At 45.9% G+C, this 21,839-nt stretch overlaps 1 protein-coding gene across 1 annotated transcript in view; it reads left to right on the top strand.

The window, feature by feature from the left end:
- LOC144137697 (uncharacterized) overlaps positions 1-6,799 on the top strand; it is a 53,594-nt gene extending 46,795 nt beyond the window's left edge. The window contains exon 5 of the mRNA XM_077669640.1: positions 2,494-6,799. Within this exon, the coding sequence (XP_077525766.1) occupies positions 2,494-2,603 (110 nt within the window). The 3' untranslated portion in view covers positions 2,604-6,799. The remainder of the gene's footprint in view (positions 1-2,493) is intronic.
- The last annotated feature ends 15,040 nt before the right edge of the window (positions 6,800-21,839 follow it).

The raw sequence follows: 21,839 nt of genomic DNA, 5'->3' as shown, positions 1-21,839 counted from the left end.
CTCAGAAAAGTGGCTATGTGCATTGCATGGCATGCGCTGCTGACGAAGCACGTAGAACTGCGTTGAGCATTCGACTGCGTGCGCACTAAGTTAGCGGTGGACAAAAATACGACCCGATAACGTAATGGGTTGCAACCGGTTCGAATGCTCCTCTTCCTAATCTCACCTCGCGAAAGGCTTGACCCCGGCCGCGCCGTGCGATAACCAGCTAAAACGGCATGCGAATCCAGTGATTTGCATGCGACGCAGCTGCCCTCCTGTGGCGATTGAGGCCGGTATGGCTCAAGGACTCCCGTCCCTAGAAGTATGTGTCGGACTCTCCAGCCCATATTAAAGAGTTCTCTCTCTCTCGCTCTTTCTCTCATGTCTCCCACTTGGCCCAAACCGACATTTTATATTTCTGCGTCTACGGAAAAGAACTAATCTACGCTAGAATTCTGTTAAAAGGGCGTAATAATAACAATACTGGCAGGTCTTGGAACCCTCGGCATTACGACTGCTGAAGCCTGAAAGCTTCACAAGGGTTGTAGTAATGAATTACGTCCTTTTGGTGACCGTGGCTGTTGTATTCAATCCAACCTACCACTAAAGCGGGAAGTGGAACGAGGAACAACTACGATTGCGCTGCTCATGAAAATAGGTATAACTTAATTTCGCTGGCCAGTACCATGGCCACCTTTTGAGTGACATTAAAGCTTTGAGCTTTGTCCCCCTCTGTAGTACTGTGACAATCATAAGGAGCGAGATCCTAATCTTCCTTCCCTCTGTCTTTCATTCTTGATGACGTGAATTGCGGATGAAAAATAACCAGCGAGCGCCTGTTGCAGCTATTTTGTGCTTATTTCGTGATCACGGTTTAGTGCCTCGCAGGGAGCAGCCGTGTGTTTTTGTGTAAACCATTAGTGTGACAAGCAATGCAGGGCCGGTTTGGGATCCCGTTACTAATTTCAGATGAATACGCCTACGTCGTTGCACTTGTAGAGTCACATGAACAGGAGAAAGCTTTGGGACATTGTACAGCAACGTTCCCAACATAGAAAATTCAGTTCTCTATTGCATACACGTAACTCCTAATTTAAACACAAATCATAGGTCTAACCATGGGAAAAGTGTGATATGTGTTATACAAACAGCAAAAAATTCCTTAGTGAAAAAGCGACACAATATCAAAAAGTAAGTGAAAAATTTTACAGGTTCTGCAGGAGTCTCCCGTGGTATCTTTGCAACGAAAAAAAATATAGCTGAGCCAAGTGATACATCGTTAAAATGAAAATATTCTGGAATATGATCACAGCAACGGAAGAAACGTAACGATAGGGTCACAATTTGTTGTTGTTGAAGACAAAATAAAAAAAAATTACCCTTCACCCTTCTTGATGTTAGGAATAAACAGGAGATGATTACGTACAATATCAACATGTTACTCACTATTAGGGAGCGAGGACACTTCTAGGAACATTGGAAACCTCATCAGGCCGAAGCCTCATGATGTCGACGTCAACATCAAATAGACTTCAACTTCACCACGTGAGGTGAAGTTAAGGTGAAGGCTCTAACGGAGAGACCGACTGAAAAGAGGTTTTAGACCCAAACCAGAGGCAACGAGATCGAGGTTAAGGCTGTAACATCGTCCTTTAAGATTTTATTATGAAATGTCATCTGCGCCAAGCTCTAAGCAACACTTTCCTTCTACTTACAAACCCGAACTGTTACGACAGTTATTTGGGTGTGCCTGATGTTCATGTGCTGATGTTGGTTCTTCGGGTAGGCGAGTTGCCCATAGGTAGTTTAAGGCGAAAGCTTTTGCTGGGAGCATTGGCGAGAGCCCACACTCAGCTGTTTCCCACAACAGGTGCCCTGAAATGCCGCGTGTGGAAAGCCCTTGACCACTCCCACCATAAGGGAGATTTGCATCAATATTTGAGGCAGCAAAATCGGTCCTCGCTCAAAGTCTGTTGGTTCAAAACTCCTTGCCCATGCTCCAGAAGCAAATAAATAAATAAAACCCAACACCCAGCCACCGACGTAACGCGCCGTTCTCGGCGGTCTTATTTTTTTGTTAGCTTCTATGAAGCTGTGCCGCAGCATTATGAATGCGATTTTGCATCAAGCAGCTGCTTTAAGTCCAATGCGGCAGTTGTAGGCTTTGCGTCAACCTCGGGAGAAGGCTTATAGACGAAGCCAGCCAAAGAAAACGTTCGCGTTCTCATCTGAAAGAATGCTATTAGAGATCTTGTGCAACTAGTCATGCTCTTGCAATATCTCCGTCATACACGTCTATGAAATTGACATAGCAAGAAGTGATATTTTACACTCCCGCAAGCGATACTCATGACTACCATTTTCTTCATCGTTTACCACAAGAAGTCTCGTTCGTACGCAGTACGATGGTGTTACAGCTCATGGTGTACTCCATCCTGAACGGAATGAAAATTTACCCAGATTTTTAATGGACACAGTTTAAATCTATACTTATACGTTATTTCTTTACAGATCTTGTCAGAAATGTCCTGTTGGCAGTGCTTGGCACAAAGGACATCCTGCTTGGCACCCCTTCGAAGGAGGAGCTGACCGCCCAAGCGGATCCCTTACATTCTAGCTAGATTACAGCGCACCTGTTAGGAGAGACTGATATAAGCCCTAGATTGGCGCCAAAGTGCGATTATGAAGCACCTTGAGTAGCTGCTTAGCTTTTTGAGTCGTGTCACTGTACGATAGTGCAGATAGCCCTTTGAAAGCTTCACTTTTCCTAGTGTGGGCACAAGAAAAGGCATCCTAACGAGTTTGACCGAAACCCGTGGATCAAGGTGATAGATGCCTCACAATTTGTGTCTTTCTTATAGACGCAAGGAAATAGTCTAGAGTCATGAAACGTGCATGAAAGGACTAGATTACAACTTCGCTCTGCCGTGGAAGAAGAAAAAAATCTGCCGTACTTTGAAAATGCGTTGTCTGGGACAGTGCGGTCTTCGTCACGGCAAATAAACAGGAAGGCTTTATGTAAACGGTTGCGCGACTACGGGAAAGGCCAAGACGAGCAGATTGACAGAGAGAGAGAGAAAGAAAAGACTTTAATGAATAGAAACCGTCCGGTGGCGCCGAGCCATCACCATGTATTGTTTGTAACATTAATATGTTTCTTTAGCCAGAGATCAGTTACCTAAGGATCAAAGATCAAAGTACAATTAAAGATCAAAGATCAAAGTATTAAAGATCGAAGTACAAAAAAATGGCTCATTCCGCCAATCTGACCTTTCGGTTCAGCCAAGGTCAAGCCAGTGCCTCGTGCGTTTCTGCAGAGTGAAAGCGCCTAGTGGCTCGTTCTTCTTAAAGGAGGCGTGTGGAGAACAGAATAGGGGAAATAGTACGGGCGCGCCATCAGAAAATGATACAAGGAGGCGCGGTTGCATCCAAGTTTACTGAGGGTTCACGCCTGCAGCGGCGACTGCACCGGGCTACGTCTAAACTTTGCCTGGCGTTGCAATTGCGTGCTTGCTCAATGCGCGCTCTGGGCGCGAAAACCGAGATTCCGCTCTGGAAAAGGCTTTAACCGCGGAAAAACCCTTTAAAGGGTTTTCACAGCAGACAAATAGGAATCGTTTTGTTTCTCAACGCATGATGCCGAAACTTGATGCCAACACATGACATCCAGCAAACAACTACCTGATGGCGCAGCTGCTGGGAAACTACACGATAATCCGTTCCCTTTGGCTTTGCCTTTGAACGGCGTCCGCAACTACTGGCTGCTGAGTGCGAAGCACTAACCACATGGAACGCGGTGGAAAGAGGGGGGGGGGGTAAACGGCAGCGCAACATCTCATAGCGCTGATCATAACGATGATCCGTATCCTGCAGAATACAGCGAGGCCGCATGGCCACCTAAAATATCGAAGTAAATTTTAGGGACGGAAATCTTCGAATTCGTGGTCTGTATTTTGTAACTACCGCATAAAAAATTAAGTACGTTTGGACACAATTAGAAATCAGCGGAGTAAGAAGTTAACACAGTCGAACTTCATAGTTGAGTAAGAAGTTAACACAGTCGAACTTCATAGTTTGGTTAGAAATCGTAGACTTCAACAGCTTTATAAAGCCTCATGAAAAGTCAAACTGATACCTGATGAGGATTTGTCACACGAAGTGGCCGCTTAACAAATCACCACCAATGATGTTATGCCTGGTAAGCTTTCCGACAATATCTTCAATCTGGAGCAAACCCTACATTTACACACTGCAGGCGATCCACAGCTCCCAATATGCATCATGTCCTATGACAAGTACGTAAACATTCTCGATACACAGAACCCTTCTACCACCCAATACCGATCTCAGCACGAAGTTAATACACTCTGAGAACAAACCATATTTGAAATTGCAGTTCTTGAAAGAAGTAACGGCTCAAGGGCCGTAGAGTGAACTAAGTGAGCGATGAACTCAGCCATCACCTCTAAAGAGCCCAACTTACCAATGACGTCGGAAACGTGTTCGTTTAGGTCAGTCACACCAGAAGTAGTCAGCAACACCAGACAGAAAGTTCACTCTTCCCTCGAAGAGGTTAACAGTCACTTTCCAAATGCCACTGGCAACCTTCATTGAATTTTTAGACTTGGAGCTTGACCCCACAGCCTAGCAAGTAGGTTACATGGACCATCCGAAAACGAGAAAACGTCTTCTTCCTCTTGAAAGTGCCCATTACAAGATATTTCAACGGGAGTTACTACAACGTGTCTTCAAGCTGAACTCGTATGTCGCGTCACCATTAAAAAGAAGTCAGCTAAAAACCAGCCCACGCATCTAAGTATTGTTGGTGTTTCTTCAACATCTGCCACAGTAAACGTGAGGGATAAGATGGAAAGTTAAAAAAAAAAACAATAAAAGGTAAAGCTAAAAGGGAATTAAAAACCGGCGCAAACTCAGTTTCACAATATAAAAACAAACGTTGCTTCGTACTTCCACCGCATTTACCAAGGTTGCTGTTTCAAGCTCCGCACAGTGCGGCGAATCTATGCTGTGTATGCTGAAAAAGAAAAATAAACATTGGTGGTTTGCTCAAAGAAGCGTGTGACCCATTTTACCCGCTGGGCACACAACGTTGTTTGCGAGATGGCAGTGTGTGGCGGACTGGTGCTTTAACAAACGCGCATGCATGCACCGCAGAAATTTAAGCTGGCACACCGAGGATAATTTTAAAAGAGGCGGGTGTACTCCACAACGGCAATACATTCAAAAGCTTCCTCCTCTAACGACAAATATGTTTGAAACGCGAAGCCTTCTTTCGCCGAAAATCGGGTTGAATCAAAGTCAAATAAATTGATGGATACGTTGTAGTGTGAGTTTAAACATGATGGTGATGATGCCCTTGGAGTTGTTTGGAACGTACCCATTCAGGGGGGATTGGCGAGTGCTCATGCTCAGCCTTTGAGGAAACCCATTGGGTAATTCGGCTTTCCAACAGTACGTTTTAGGCTTAACGATGGGGATTATGGACCTTGAATTTCGACTTTGAAGCCATTGGCTTTGGAACAGAGAAAGCTTCGCGCTTAAACCATCTTTCACTTTACCAGCGGTCAGCATCGTCGTCAGAGAATGGTGACTTTCCTGCGGGGTCGCCATCAGTGAGGCAACGAAATCTTCGCTTTAAAAACACAGTTCTCGCGGCCAGCTTCCATAAAGCAGAGGGAGAGATCATAGAAGCCTACTACCTTATTAAAATAAGAATAAAACTCATCAGCTCAATCTTATTCTCATTGTTTGATGAAGAGCAAATTTTTGGATCGTTCTTTTTAACCTGCGTGACAGCTCACAATCGCAGAGGGGGTTATTTGTGTTTCCCATGTCTTATTTCATGCCGAGTTTATAACATAATTTATAAAAAAAGCACGAAGCGTGATGGCTCCACATGCAGAACAGCGGCCATGGGAGATATACCGAGTAGTCCCTCTAAAATGACGCTGCAGAGTCTCCTGGTGGCCGCAGTGCTCAAAAAACACTCTTTTCAAATTAATTCAGAATAAAGACATGAAAACCGAGACCTCCCTCTTCTAGAACCTTTTATCCCGGCTGGAGCTTACACGGGACTGAGAGAGCACGAAATCATTATGTACAGGCACGGCCACGGTATAGAGGAAACAGTGCCGAGTAGTGCCACGACTTGTGCCCCGAGCAGGGCCAAAAGTAGCGCCGCGGAAATGCTGCGGCAGTGTGCAATCGTCGCCAGAGGTGGAGTTAGTTGCCTGTCGACTGTCGACTGTCGACTGCTTAGCCGGTGGTGGCGAACTGCGGAGCACTCCACGCGCTGCCGTGCTATCTGTAACAGGGGCCGAGCCTGTACCTTTCTATACTAATAAATTTTTGACAGATCCACTATTAGCTTCATTAAATAAAGTAAAGAAACTTGCAAAGGATTGGGTGCTATCAAACATAGTGTAGCATATATAGTCCCCCTGTAATGGTATTTCGACTGTTGTGCTATAATTGTCTATTCTTTTGTGTGCCCTCCCTCCTCGGGTGACAATCAAGAAAGTGATGTTACTAATGTTATCCACTTCTCCCATATGTTTCGTGATTTTGACTTAAGTATTTTTACTGTTCTTATTTGCGCGTGCTTTGTCTCAGCATAGTTTTGTTAGCTAATTGCACTGTCGATTTTTTTTGTCTATTGTTGTAAGCTGATTGGGTATTTGATGTTTGTGTGATTACTCGGCTGCCCTGTAGACGTACAAGTTCGCTGGAGTGCTTCTTTGGGAAGGCGAACAAAATATGCTGTATAAAAAGGCGAAATAAATTCAGTTCAACGCAATTCAACTCAGTGAAGACTATTTATGGACGACCACGTGAACATTTTTTTTCGGCCGCCAGAAAATAAACATTTCTAAGTCAGTGGACATTTGTCTGTCTTCGAATTCCAGTGTTTCTTGTTTTTAAGAGCCGTCCAAATTTGTTTCAAGATCATGAACCAACTAACACGCATTTGTGTCCTGGTAAGTATTAAATGCGTCGATTTAAGGTGAATGAAGTGGCTGAATTTTAACTTCACCTCGCTTTAAGTGAAGAATATCAAAAATTATATACAAGAAAATGTTCCAACGAGCAGAATTCTGGCCAAAAGGGGCGACGCACGGCTGGTCTGGACACCATGGCAGCCCCTATTGACACCATCCGGCGCGTTGAGTGTTTTGATATCGACTTTCCATTCACCCCCGCACCGACTTCGAGGCCTGACGTAATTGCTCTGTGCAGTTGGGGAAAAGCTTTGTCTGGTTAAGCTGCGCACACCCACCCACCCGGTTTCCTCTTAAAAATTCATCGCTCTGATGGCCGTCATTTTAGACCCATTCATCAGTAGAATAGAAGCTGGCGCTTTGCAGAAAGAGCAGCGGCGAACATATTTACTTAACAGCGAAAGGAATATTTAGAACAAAGAAAAAAAAGGGCAAATCGAGCCACCCCAGCTGAACTCTGCGCAAAATAAAAAATTAAAGTAAAAACTGCACCACCGCCCAAACCACATGATGCAAACAAGTCAGGCGGAAGAAAAGTATGTACATCAAAGATAACAGGAAAGACTTCGTGGAAGAATGGGGAAATTAAAAAGGCCGCCGGTGAATAACGACAGAGCAGAAGTTACTTGTCACTTCTGCTTCTATGCTCAAAAAGTTCGTTCTCATCGCAAAAACGACTCCGTAAAGCAAAAGTTAGAAAGCTAAAAAAAATCTTTTTTTTTGTGTGTGCCTACGAAGACTCTCATTTCATGCGCGCAATTTTTTTTTTTCTGTCAGAACTCACACTATAGCGCCCCTGGAGACGTGCGTTTCCGTTTCCCGCTGGCTTCAAAGGCGTGCGAGAACCGCTTAGTTCCCGAGGTCATTTATTAAGACCGGCTGGATCGTTAGCTGCGCTGCCGCAAACAGACGTAACGCCATGAGACCTCCTTCTCCGTCGCCTTGGGCGATCGTTCGCACCTCGGAGGAAGCCATCAATTTTGTGCTTCGTGCCGGTTGAAGCGTACGTCTTTCCAGGCCGCCGCTGCCTAGAGCCACGAAAGACATTGTTTTAAGAAAATAATGAGGCGACGGCTGGAATTCGATGCATTGATTTATTCCTCGCCTTGGGGACTTCGCGGGTCGCCTCAAAAGATGGCTGGCGCTATTATCTCGTCTTGGGTGCAGCTTTAAAAGAGCTGCGTAAGAAAAAAAACTGAGGGACTAAAATGCAGGTATAAGCACGGCGGCAGTTTGTCAAGACAGGTTGTGGCTTACGGAGGCGCATCTACGTAAATGGCGTGAAGCATTAACGCGTTCAGAAACAAAATTGTTGAGAGTCAACAAACTTTGTTTTCTTTGCCAGTTTGTGCTCCTGGTTGGAAATTATAGGAGCTTAAGGGGCTCACCTGAAGACATTCGGATGGGACATATTATTTCACGACCCGCAGGCTTAAAACGCATCCTGTACCAATGCAAAAACGTTTACAAATCCGTAGAAATGTTCCTTTTGGCTTAGTTCGCTTTTTGTAGAAATATATCATTTCTTTAATGAAATAAAAACATAAACAAGAAATACGTCTTGGTTTATCTCGTTGTCACTAGATGACGCTCCCTGTTTAGCGAGCAAGAGTTTTGTGTATTTATTGCGGTACAGCAGTAACGTATTTCTAAAATAAGCAAACTAGGCCATTGTGAAGATTTGTGTGTATTTGTAAAACTGTTTGTATTCGTGCACGACGGTTGTTAAGCCCGTGGGTCTAGAAATAGTATGCCCCTTAGGAAAACACTTTAGTTTAAACACTTTAAATTTAAAACACTTGCTTACGATGTAAAATTCAAAAGTGCCGTTACTTAAGTTTGTACAATTTGAAAGAAATTGCCTTTATTTTCTCCGCCAACTAGGAAGGCGTATACAAAGTAATGTTGAAGAAATGTTGAATAAACAGCTGCAATTAGACGTCGGCCCCGGATGGGGCTTCCTCGCTCATTGGAGTTCTTTCAGCAGTCACTCACTCTGGTGTTTTCACACCGGAGCGCGAGGCGACTGCCGCACTGTCGCACGCACACGCAAAAAAAACCCAACCACAAACACACAAAGGGACAACAAAACGCTTTACGATGAAATACAACCAAACAATAAGGCTTATCGCCTCCCGGGCATGGACCGCATTCACAGCAAACGCTTGGAACGCCAGACCTACCGAGGCCTTAACTCAACACGTCAAACATAAGCCCTTCCTACATTGACCAGACGAGGGCGCATTGAGTCGAAATAAACAGGTTTTTTGAACTCCACAACCCCATGTATAGGCGGACGGGTTGGGTCGGAGAGCCTTAGCGGCAAGTCCAGTCGAACCGAAGGCAGGGGGCGGGTTGGCTCCTTCGTCAGGCTTAGTCGACGAGCCACGGGAAGCAGAATGCCGTATTTGCGAGGTTCTAACGCGCCCCCCATCGTAACTCCCCGGTAAGTTCGCGAAGGAAAATTCGAAAAAAAAATAATTTGACACTGACGGTACTGGGCAGATGTAAAATACATCTCAGGACGTACTTGGAAGAGAGCTTTTATTTGGCGTATGCATCTGTGGAAGCCAAAAATGATTAATGGGCTTCATAAGATTGCTCATCGAGCTCCTAGCGGAAATAAAGTTATACCGGGGAGCATTGAAGGTGTTTGTGATTTTAAGTTTTGATCTTCATAATTATAGGTGGTACGGGCAATTTCAGAAGCACAAAAAATTTGCAACAGCTGACCAAGGCACGCGGCATGCCATTGAGGAATTAGTGCGCGGAAATTGACTCACGTGGTGTTGACGGATTGTTTTTAGGATTGAGTTGAATTTTGGGGGGACTTCTTGCCCGCCGCATGGCAATATTGCTGGCTACTTTGAAGCCTATTCCGGTTTTGAGCCCGATTATAACACGCACACAAATATTTAGGCTACCCTTCTAGCAAAAGAAGGTGCGCATTAGAATCGTGAAAATACGGTAACTCTTTTTCCGGGAACCCCTCCGCCCCCCTCACCTCGATTCTTCGAACGGAGTTCATATAAACGCGAGAGCGGTCGAGGTAGCTGGACCCGCCAGTCGACTCGACCCTTTCTCGTCGAGGTCATGTATCTGGGGCTTAGGAATGGCCTATACACTACAGTATAACTTTAGGCATGGGCTTGAGAGTGCAGTCCAACAACAACAAATCTCGACGAAGACGCGACAGCTTCGCCGGGCAGCTCACTTGCGCTAAATTTAGGAGCCGGGGTGCGGAACCAGGGTGGCCTTACGGTTCGCGACAACGATCGACAAGGTCTCGGATCTATGAATGTGGTCGTGCCCCCGAGTACCTAGCGACCGGACTTCCGCTAAAGGATATTCACCCCTATTTGCCCCAGCGCCTTGCACATCATGCGAAGACCAAAAGGCTGCTTCTGTTCTGCCCTGCCTGCTTGCTTAAATTCCCGGCGAGCGTAGCGGACCGGCTAAGCTGACCTCAATACACATTTTTCCAGGAGCAATCCGCGCATGCTCCACCCTCTCCCCCAGCTCATTGTTGCGATGCTGTTGCGCAACCCGTCTTCTGCGCTCGGGTCAACCACCAAAAACCTACCGTCGGTCTTCCTTAGTCGACGCTCGATGACCCATCGTGTCCACAATGGTGAACTATGCTGCTTCTGGACAGTACCCTTTTCAGTGACCTCGTGGCTCCTCGAGCACCAACCGGCCAGCGGCGGTGCTCACAATGGCATCGCTTGGCGCCCTGCATGGCAACTGCAGTGGCGTGCCTGCGCATCATTCGAGAGTTTTAGCATAGCGGCTAGCGGAGGCTCACGCTATAGCGGCGGGAAAGAGGGACCCTACTGCGCATGCGCGCGCGGGGAGGGTGAGGAGGATCAGGAGGAATACGCGGGCATGGCGAAGGCTGGCTCGCGGAACTAATCCCCCCTACCGGAACGAATTTGCGCCTGCCCAGTTGGGCCCCGCTACCCGCCGCCGTAGCGTTAGCGGACGGAGCCCGCTATGCTAAAACTCTCGATTGTCATGCCCTTTTGTGGCGTGTCTGACGACGCTGGAGATGCCTTCATTGAGCCACCCGACGAATGTTACGACATAGGAACGCAAAACGTCTTCCCGGCGGTCCAACACCGAAAGGACAACGGGGCTCCGACCCCAGGCGGATTGCCACGGCGGAGGAAACCTAACGCTCACCTGCGCAGGAGAGGAGCGTGTCCCTCGGTGTGTTTGTGTGTGAGTGCCTGGGGGCGCTACTATCAGCTTCATGAATTTTGCGATTGGTGCATCCTGACGTCAGCCGAGAAAAACGGTGAAAGGGAACGAACCCAACGTGCCTATTTAATCTCTCTCGCGCAGGGCCGCACTGCCTATTCACTGAGATCGAGATGTAAATACTTGTGCCTAAAGTTTTCTTCACCAACTTCGTCATCATGACTGCCCCGGCACGACACCAGCCACGGTCCGTTTCGACCACGCTACCCCGGTTCGCAACAGCACTCAACTCTACCAACCCGCCATTCTCTCAGGGCAAAGTAAACCGACCAGCGACTGCCGCTCGGGTGGTTTGGGCAGTTTGGTTTATACACTGCTACAGAGGACCAACGTGTTTCTTTTCTCGCATCGCTGCGCGTTGTCTGTCATCAAACGCAGCGTTAGCGGAGCGGCATGTCGTCCAAGCAGGCTGCCATCGCCAGCGATAACCGCTTCGTAATGCCGGATACGTATGCTGTCGTCGGAGGCAGAAACCGCCGTTTGAAAGAAAGCAACGTGGCCTCCTTTCGATTCTCGTCACAGTAGGCAGAATACGTTACAGCGCTTTCATGCAGACGAGACATGAAAATTTCTACAACCAAATAGGACAAATCACATGAATACACGACGCGGGTTCCGAACAAACGCCCGGGCGTCATGGCAGCGGAGAGCGTTGGCATTGCCCTGACCACGGCCGGACCAGAGAAGCGGCGAGCGCGCACTTTCATGAAAGTGCGCGCCCGCCGCTCCTCCAGCCCGGCCGTGCCCTGACACGATAGTTCGGCTAAACGGCTGCTAGGCGGAATGGTACTGGAGCAAGGTGAATTCGGCCTACTCCCCTCACTCGCTGACGTCATACCCCTAAATACGCCAGTGGTGCGCTGCGACGGCGGGGTGCGGAGCCTGCTAGACACCCCTTCGCCCTGCATACGACGAAGAAAAGCTAATAAAGACAAAAAAGACGGGGTGAACCATGTGTCCAAGACAAGGAAGAAGTGACGAAAATGGCCGCCACCAAGCCCGGTAATGGCGGACCCGCCCTCGAATAAATCGAGCGCCCTGGCTGGACGTTTATGACAGATTTGACAGTTTATGACAGACTGTATGACGGTCATTCACTCCTTTGCTTGTTTTTACAGCAAAGCTGTATACCTCTATCCCCAATGGTTTCATCTCCGTGGGCAAAAACGCCAAGGCGCCAAGGCCACCGAGCGCATTTGTCAGGCTAAAAAGGCATACAGCATAAGGCTCAGAATGCGTTTAAGGAAACCACAAAACACGAATCGAAACCGCATTACGGATGATAAGGCTCCTGTGAACAATGGGACAACCCCACCATATGTTTCTCGTAAAGATCATGTTTGCAGATTATTTTTGAAGGATAGGCAGGGCTAGTGCCAATAAATAGAGGAGTGCTTTCCCTGGACGCTGAGCGCATGCGTCAGCCTAGGCCGGACCCAGATTTTGCCCCATCTTGGGACACACATCTGCGGCTGAAGTGCTGTTGCAGGCGTTATAGTTAATTCGAATTCAGAACAACGTCAGTCGCGCGCAGCCGCAGAGCAGGATGGACAAGCTAAGCCTAACATAATTGACCGACTAAAGCGCATAAACAACAAAATGGCGGCGCCCATGAACCGTCGCAGTAATGTCGCCTAAGGCGAAATGACCAATGATCATGGCGGCGGCACCGAACAATACAAGAATGGAGTTCCGATACTCTGTACCCTTATCTAGTGACACTAGCCGAGCGCAAGCGACAAGTCCGCCGAGACGACGAGATGCACTCCTTTATCTGCATTTGTAGTGGTTTACAACAGCTTTTTTGGACACCCACTTTTTCATGGCGGGATGGCGATCAATTTTTTCGTTCTTTTCCTCATTTTCTACCTGGTTTCGGTTTTATGCGGCGTTCGTTTTATGTGGCCGCCCTTGGCAATCCCTGCTGCTTCGCCGATGCCAGGAATGACGCAATCCAACGCAGATCTGTGACAACAGTTTGTCGGAAAACCATCATGTGGGTAATTTTGGACTACAGTTTCTGTGGAAAACTGAGCAAAAAGCTTTTGCGAATATACTCATCACTATAAAAAAAAAAGGAAGCTGAAAAAATGCCAGTGGTGTGTGTTGGCATTAAGTGCTATTTGCGATAAAGCTTCGTGTTTCTCTGTACATGTTTGCTGCACACACTGATATCACTTTATTGCCGAAGCATTACTAACTCGGTAGATCAGATATACCGTGACCCTGGCGCACGAACGGCGCAGAAAGGGTCGGTGGCTGAAGCGACGAAAAACGGCTAAAGTGGGTAATTGAAATAGAAATTTTTAAAGGGAGCTAAAAAAATAAAGCCGCTTCCAGACTTGCGAAATCTCAGGAAACAGCGGAGATGCTTTGTCCTATTTCTGAAAATTAAAGCGCGGACGAGGGTACACGAGCACCGCACAACGTCACTTTCCTTTCCCATTTTTCATTTCAGTCCCGCAGAAGTCTCGATCCATCTGTGCCCAGTGTTCGCTGCTGTTTTCTTAGTGTGAACGTCCGGAACGACTCAAACGTTTACGGGCGAGCGCGTGATTGCGTTCCATACTCGGGAACAAGTTAAGAACGGCAATAGCTCATGTACGATATAGCTCCGCCTAGGTCTCTGACCCTGATGCCAACGGGAGCGCGCGCGTTTTGAAAGGAAACTGCTATGAATGCGCGATGTCGTCTGCCGTTTCTCACGTAGTTTGTTTGTCGTCGCTGAATAGTTTATAAGCATATTAAGTCCACTAAATTACGAAAACTGCCCGTGCCATGTTCAAAATAGTTCCTGTAACCCACTGCTTGCGCTGCGCGGAGTAACACCTGGCTGCTGTGACGAGGCAGAGCCGTAACTTCAGTAGCCGTTCTTAAGTTGTACCTGAGTATAGCCATTCTGCGTACGCTGTTTCCGTAGTGCGTAGGAGTTGGCGTTCACCGACAAGCGCACTGGGACCTCCTAACCAGTGGCGTAGCCAGAAATATTGGTTTGGGGCTGTTGTTCTCCCCGGTAAGAAAATAAAAGCTTCCCAGACATAAAGTAGAAAAGTAGAAAATTTCGGAGTAGGGGGGGGGGGGAGTAGGGGGGGGGGGTTTGACATAAATATGATGAATATGAAGTAGTGAGAGGAATGTCGAAAAGAGCAATGGTTCCGGGTCTCACATTTGCGAATGCTGTACTATGCTTAAAATCAGACGTTCAATCAGGCCTTGAAGTGAACCAGGGAACGGTCGTTTGGCCTTAGGCGCGCACGCAAAAACAACTAACGAAGCAGTACAGGGAGATATGGGCTGGGATTCGTTTGAAATTAGAGAAGCTCAGAGTAAAATATGCTTTGAGATGAGGTTGAGGGCAATGGATCAACGAAGGTGGGCAGCTAAGGTCTTTAGGTACCTATACTTGAAAAGCGTGGACACGCAGTGGTTAAGGAAGACTAGAAGGCTAACGATGAAATATGGAGCGAACAGTGGAGAATCCAAAACAGCCAAGGTAACCAAAAAAGAGGCAAGGCAGATTGAAACGAATAAATGGAGGGAAAAAATGGAAGCTAAAACGTCGTTAGAGATGTACAGGGCTGAGAAAATGAACATCAGAAAGGAAAATTTCTACGATAATTCCCAGGGCAGTGCTTTGCTTTTTGAGGCTAGAGCAGGTTTCTTGCGAACTAAGAGTTTTGTCGGCAAGTATTCACAAAATGATGGGTTATGCGTGGTCTGCGGGAAAGAAACAGAAACGACGCGGCACATAGTGTTAAAATGCGAGGGCATCCAACCAAATCTACATGAGGGAAATATTCGGCTTCCAGAAGCCCTACGATTTAAGTGTAGCACAGAGGAAGTTAACTTCAAGGCTGTCGAAGCTTCTTTTTGTCGTGGCGACGAAAAGAAGATTATAATGCTGGTGGACGAAAAGCAGAGATGGGAATATGTCCTAGGACAGTTACCACCTGAGAAAGAAAAAAAAGTATTTTGTGCCTAAAAAGCTTTTTTTTGCCTGCCCTGAGCAGCGCTAGTATTAAACCAAGAGTATAAAACACAGGTATATTAGTCCTTTTTGGTAAGATAACATGTCCTCACCCCTCTACAAAGGGGAAACCAATAGCAATAATAATAATAATAATAATAATAATAATAATAATAATCAATCAATCAATCAATCAATCAATCAATCAACCTTTATTTTCGGTGCCCAGGAACAACCCTAGGGTCTTGGTACTGGTACACCATACAAAAAAAAAAAACACTACAATTAAGACAAAACAACACACAAAAACTATATGTATGACATAAACAATAAAGTAAAAATAGTTACAGAAATCTTAGAAAGCAAAAAAGGAAAAAAAAAAGAACAGAAAGTCAAAAAAGAAAAGGCAGGCTTAGTGTTGCAAGCCATGCCACTCGGCCAGCGAAACGTTCAGTAGATGTGAAAAATAGGAACTATACAAGCAAATATTGAATCAACATGACATAGAGTATACGTATGTAACCAAGGTTTTCTAACAACATATTAAGAAGTTCCAAAAAAAAAAAAAAAAAAGGGGGGAAAGCTTCAGCATTACCAACACTGACACTAAAACGTACAAATATTCAAGCAACACAAAACAATAAAAAGTGAAAAGCAAGCAAGAACAGTTTGCACATAATACATAGGGTACATAAATTTGGAATGACATAAAGGACTTAAGCTACAACAGTTTTCAACTCATTAGAGAACAAAGTAAAGGAGCTCTGGAATATATCAAGCCGAACGGAATATTCATTATATGCACATTGTATTCGGTAGATGGACGAGCGTCCACTATTTAAAGCAACTGGTCTGAAAGCTGGAAATTTTCTTAAAAGTTTATTTGGCAAATTGACATTGATAAGTGTAACCAAATCGTCACACAAAATATTACCATGAAGAAGTTTATAGAGAAAGATAATATCAGCTCGCATTCGTCGACACCGAAGGGAAGGAATGCTTTTCAGAAGAGACATGATGCCGTTTGCGTCGTCTTGCACATGACGGAAGCAGTGCTTAAAGATAGAAAGGAACTTATTTTGAACCCTTTCGATACGGTCACTATTGGATTTGCAAGTTCCATTCCAGACAACAGACCCGTATTCAAGAAGAGGTAAGCAGAGAGCCGAATACAACTTTAAGAAAGGTAGCGGACCTTTAAACTCTCTAGAATACCTGCAAATAGCACCCAGACAACGAAGAGACCGACGGGTAATTTGTGCAATGTGGGAAGAGAAAGTCAGAGAAGTATCAAATAGTACTCCCAAGTCTCGAATTTCAGTCACCCTCGGCAATGCAGTGCTTGCAATTTTATAAGAGTATTGCAGCTGTTGAGTTTTTCTACTATAGGAGACAACTTTAGTTTTTGAAGGGTTCAAGATAAGGTCGTTTTTGGTGCACCAACGATGCAATGACGCTATATCAACCTGAAGAGAATTACAGTCCTGAACACTACGCACTTCTCTAAAGATTTTTATATCATCAGCGTACAACAAAAAAGAAGAATTTTGAATGGCAGAAGCAACATCGTTAATGAAAATGGAAAAAAGAAGGGGACCCAGAACAGAGCCTTGGGGTACACCACTGGTTGCTTTGTACCTAAATGATGTTTGACCGTTAACACTTGCATAGCAATATCGCTCCTTGAGATAACAACGTATAAGACCCACCAAAGAAGCGTGTACATCTAACAGAGTGAGCTTTGCAAGCAATAACGAGTGGTTGACAACATCAAAGGCTTTGCTCATGTCACAGTAGACCACATCCAGTTGGCTTCTACCAACGATTGCTGGGACAGCCTGCTCCATGAAGCATACAAGGTTCGTGGAAGTTGAACGACCACGCATAAATCCATGTTGATTAGGAATGAGGACATGTTTAAATGAGAAAGACAAGACCGTATGAAGAGATAACTCGAAAATTTTAGAGGCAGAACAAAGCAGCGAGACAGGCCTATAGTTTATAGCATCAGTTTTTAGGCCTGACTTGAAAACAGGGAATACGCGAGAGATTTTCCATGAGCGAGGAAACGTTCCCGACCGGAGACAGTTATTAAATATTGAAGTGAACACAGGAACGAATATATTTGCATATGTTTTTAGGATTGCAGCAGGAATACCATCTGGCCCACAAGAAAGCGAGGGCTTGAGCCGCTTGATGCTGGTCCGAATGATGTTCTCGTCCAGTTGTAAACAACCGGAGTTCTTGCCCTGGGGACAAGGGGCGCTGCTGTTGTCACTACCACCGCTAATCCCAAAAAAAGAAGAAAATTGACGAGCAAAGCAGTCGGCCACCTTGACAACCTCATCTCCGTTGGAGTCTAGAAGACGAATAGAATCTTTAGTTGTACTAGATCTAGAATTAATGTATTTCCAGAAGGCTCCCGGTTGGTGAGTTGCTTTAGTTTCTACCGACGCCAGGTACGAAGTATGATCACGTTTGTGCAATATTTTACATAGGGCACGTACGCGCCGGAATTCCTGAGCAAACTGGTTGGCACCAGAGCGCTTCATCTTTCTGTGCGCACGTTCCTTGAGTTTCAGGGCATCCCGCAATTCAGAAGAAAACCAGTGTGGAAACCTGAACCTCCTCGGTAAATATTGCGGGATGTATTCCTTCATACCCGAAAGCACAATCTCTGTGAAACGGTCGACTTGTTCATTGACATCAGTGTGGTCAATGACGGTCGACCAAGGGGCAGCGGAAAAGTAGCCATACAGCCCAGCATAATCTCCCCTGGCGAAAGCGTAATGAGGTTGCGTGTTGTTGGAATTTACGGAACGGTGGAGCAATGAAGGGAGGCAACAGGAAATAGAAAGAGGAGGATGAAATCTGTCCGGTATTACTAAAGAACAATCAGAGTGCAACACACTAACGCCATCAAAGTTCGAAAAGCACAGGTCCAGAATATTTCCACTGCAATTTTTTATGCGATTACACTGTGCCATAGAAGTGAAAGCCAAAAAATCTAGCAGCCTATTACCCTTCTGTTCAATGTGGTGGTCTGTAGTGGAAACAAGTTAGCTGGCTCCACTCCACGCCAGGAGCATTAAAATCTCCAAGCAGGAGGACTTTGCGGTTGCCATGAGTGATAAGCACCTGCTCAATGGAGGAGATTAACTTATTGAACGCCTCAGGAGCTACATCAGGAGGAATGTAAAAAACACCAACTAGAAGTTTTTCAGTTTTAGAGAAATGAATTTCGACCCATAAAGACTCATCGGCGTTATCAATATCGCTACGTAGCACACACGGGAGAGATTTGTCAACGGCGAGAAGGACCCCGCCCCCTTTTTGTTTGCATCCCGTTAAAGCACGATCATTACGATATACATGGTAATTTTGAGGAAAATAATCACTGGATAAGATATCAGGGCACAACCAAGTTTCAGATATAGCTATTAAAGGAAAGCAAGAAGCCAGAACGTTACCAAAAAATTCAGTCGCCTTAGTTCGAAGACCTCGCACATTCTGATAAAAAACATCTAAACTAGTCATGGTTGTTTTTCTTACGTGATGCGCTCAGAGCTGTGAAGCATGCCTTCGCGAAACATGCCTCGAAACTCCTTAAAGAGGCAGTCTTTCGGCCAAACAGCGGGGTCATTTAGGCGCTCGAAACACTCTTCATTCAAGGAAATATAAAAGGATGCATAGGTGTCGAATTTAGTCTTCAGTCGTCGGCAGCTCAAGGGCGAGACACCTAAAGTGGACAGATGAGCATTGAGACTGGCAGGGGTGGTGGTCGGAGAAAGCTTGGAAACAAACAAAGCTTTGGGGCGCTTCGGCTGCGAAACGACGACCAGTCCAGATGTGTTTGACGCACCCACACATGCCCGGCTTCGGCGCTTCTTCTCAAAACTGGGCGGGTGACAGTCAGGCACAGACACGGAAAGCACTGGGAAAGGGGTGGACGGAGTTGGGTGCAGTGTAGGAGACGCCGGAGACACCGCCTGCAGCGGAGCCGACGTAGCCGACGAGGATGGCACTTCATTGTTAACAGCTTGGATGAAGGAAGGCTTCCCCGGGCTGCCGCGCATTCCATTCTGCAAAGCAGCGGGACGGCGAAGCAATTCAGCGCGCAAGGAGCAAACCTCTTCACGCAGGGAACTGACCAACTTCGCATAATGGGCGCGGTCTCCCTCCCTCTCCTGACGGAGGCAGGCAAAAGCCCGCGCGTTTTCCCGGCGCAGAAGGTCGTTGTCCTCGCGCAGTCCGGCCACTTGGTCGCTGAGAAAGGAAATTCCCTTCAGCGCGTCAACGAGGAGCGCGCGAAGACCGGCAGGTTCGGCACCAAGGTCACCCGGCTGGAGCGGGGGCGCCGGGGCCTTCTTGACGACTGTCGGTGAGCCTTGACGAAGGGAGCAGGGGGAAGAAGCCCTGCTTGCGGGCGCGCCGAAGTCGTCGCTGGCTCCACTAGGCCTAGCCGCCACCTCAACCGTTTGACAGATGTTGCATTTGAACGGCCGAGCGCCAGATCTCAGGAGTTGAAGCTCAGCGTCCGGCCACACAACACACTTCGCGTGCACGCGTTTTTTACAGGCAATGCAGCGGAAAAACTTTTGTTTGCCATAAAAAACGCAAGAGCAAAGAACACAACAATCCTTGCTAGGCGCCATCTTGAAAAAAAATAATAATAATATTATTATTAATAATAATAATAATAATAATAATAATAATAATAATCTTTATTGCCACAAAAGGAGAAATACAATGATTAACAGGGCTGTCAAAGCCTACGAGGCTTGTGGGACATGGCCCGGCAATTGGTACGGCAATACAACAAGTTGAGGTAACGATAAAAGAATTTCAGCATTGCTGTTTAAAGAAAGCACACGCACGTTACACTTAACGGCAAAACGTAATACCATCCGCAAATAGAACAAACACAATAGAAGAGGAGAAATAAAGAAAAGAAACTGCAAACAGAAACCAATGCATACTAACGTCACATCAGAAGCTGTGAAAAGGGAGACATTGAACTAATAACTCCACTGATCGCACTCAATTGCAGTAAGCCTATTCTTCAGCATTTTCTTCGATGAAGATAACAGCACATCTTCAGGTAATTTGTTAAACAATCTCGGAATGTACACTGAGCGCCGTGCTTCGCCGTATCTCGTTGAGGAACGAGGCACAACGAAGCGCGCGCGAGAACGGAGCATGCGTGAAGGTTTATTTTCAAGTTTAAATTCGGTGCTCCAAAAGTACTTCAACACCACTGTTCGAGCAAACAACGAGCGGAAAGAAGGAAAGCCTAGTGCGGCGAACACATTTTCAGACGAAAGTCGAAGGAAGTTGTAGCCCACGCTTTTAAGTATATTTTTTAACAAAGCATCAATACGGGCCTCCCAGCGTGCGGAACAGAAAGCAAAAACCGTTATGCCATACCTCAATACCCCGTAAGCGAGAGCATGTACAATAGTTTTTTTGACCGGAAATGGGACAATGCTTTTGATATGATACAATAGCCATGCAACACTCCTAAGCTTGCCGCATAGGTGTGCCAAATGAGTATCCCACGACATGTTAGAATCGAAAAATATTCCCATGTACTTTATCGATTGCACATACTCTACTGGAACACAAATGCATGGTGCACAGGATTTAGAATGCAGATAAATTTGTTGGTCTATTACTGTCATCTTCAACGGATTTCTAAAGCAAACAAGCTTGGTTTTTGAGACGTTGACAGCAAGAAGATTTTTAGAAAACCAGTCAACTGCGTTATGGACATCATTTTGGAGCATTTTGATCGCCGATTGATAGCATACATGTTTAGCCAACAATACGGTATCATCGGCATATTGGTAGACTGTGCACCTTGAGATCGCAGAGGAAAAGTCATTGATAAAGATGTTAAAAAGTAAGGGAGACAAAATTGAACCCTGGGGAACTCCAGCTCTAATAGGCGACTTAGAGCTAACGTGACTGTCTACTGCTACTATTTGGAAACGATTACAGAGATAACTTTTAAGAATGTCATGAAAGGGACCCCGAAAACCAAGCAAATGTAATTTGCCCAACAAAATGCCGTGATTAACCGTATCGAAGGCTTTGCTGATATCCAGGAATAAAGCAATACTAAATGAATTCTGCTCGAAAGTCGAAAATATTTCATCCGGAAAAGATTCCAAAAGTAATGTAGTACCTTTGCCCGCGACAAAACCAAATTGGTTGGGGGACAAAATCGACAACTTGTCAATGAATGAAACCATGACTTCAAGAAGAAATTTCTCTAATACTTGTGACAGTATTGGCAAAATCGATATAGGCCTGTAATTTTCAATGACATCTCTTCGGCCTCCTTTATGAAACGGCTTAACAATCGCAATTTTTAATTGTTCAGGAATGGAACTACTATCCAAAAACCCATTCAGCATAAAAACAAGAATGCCTGCAAGCACATCAAAGTTGCGTTGTAGCATGTGAGCCGACAGTCCGTCAAGGCCGGGTGGTTTGTTTCGTCGGAAACTGAATACAATCCTACGCAAGTCGTGTTCCGATAGCCTCGGCAAGAAGGCCGATGCCGAGACAGTTTTTTTTAGCGTGCACGGGGGCTCGAATTCCTGGGA

Source organism: Haemaphysalis longicornis, unplaced genomic scaffold, assembly GCF_048455015.1.
Source record: "Haemaphysalis longicornis isolate Haplotype H1 unplaced genomic scaffold, Haemaphysalis longicornis Haplotype H1 scaffold_47, whole genome shotgun sequence".
NCBI lineage: Eukaryota > Metazoa > Arthropoda > Arachnida > Ixodida > Ixodidae > Haemaphysalis > Haemaphysalis longicornis.
Note: the sequence above shows the minus strand (reverse complement) of the source record. Positions and strands in the feature narration are given on the sequence as shown.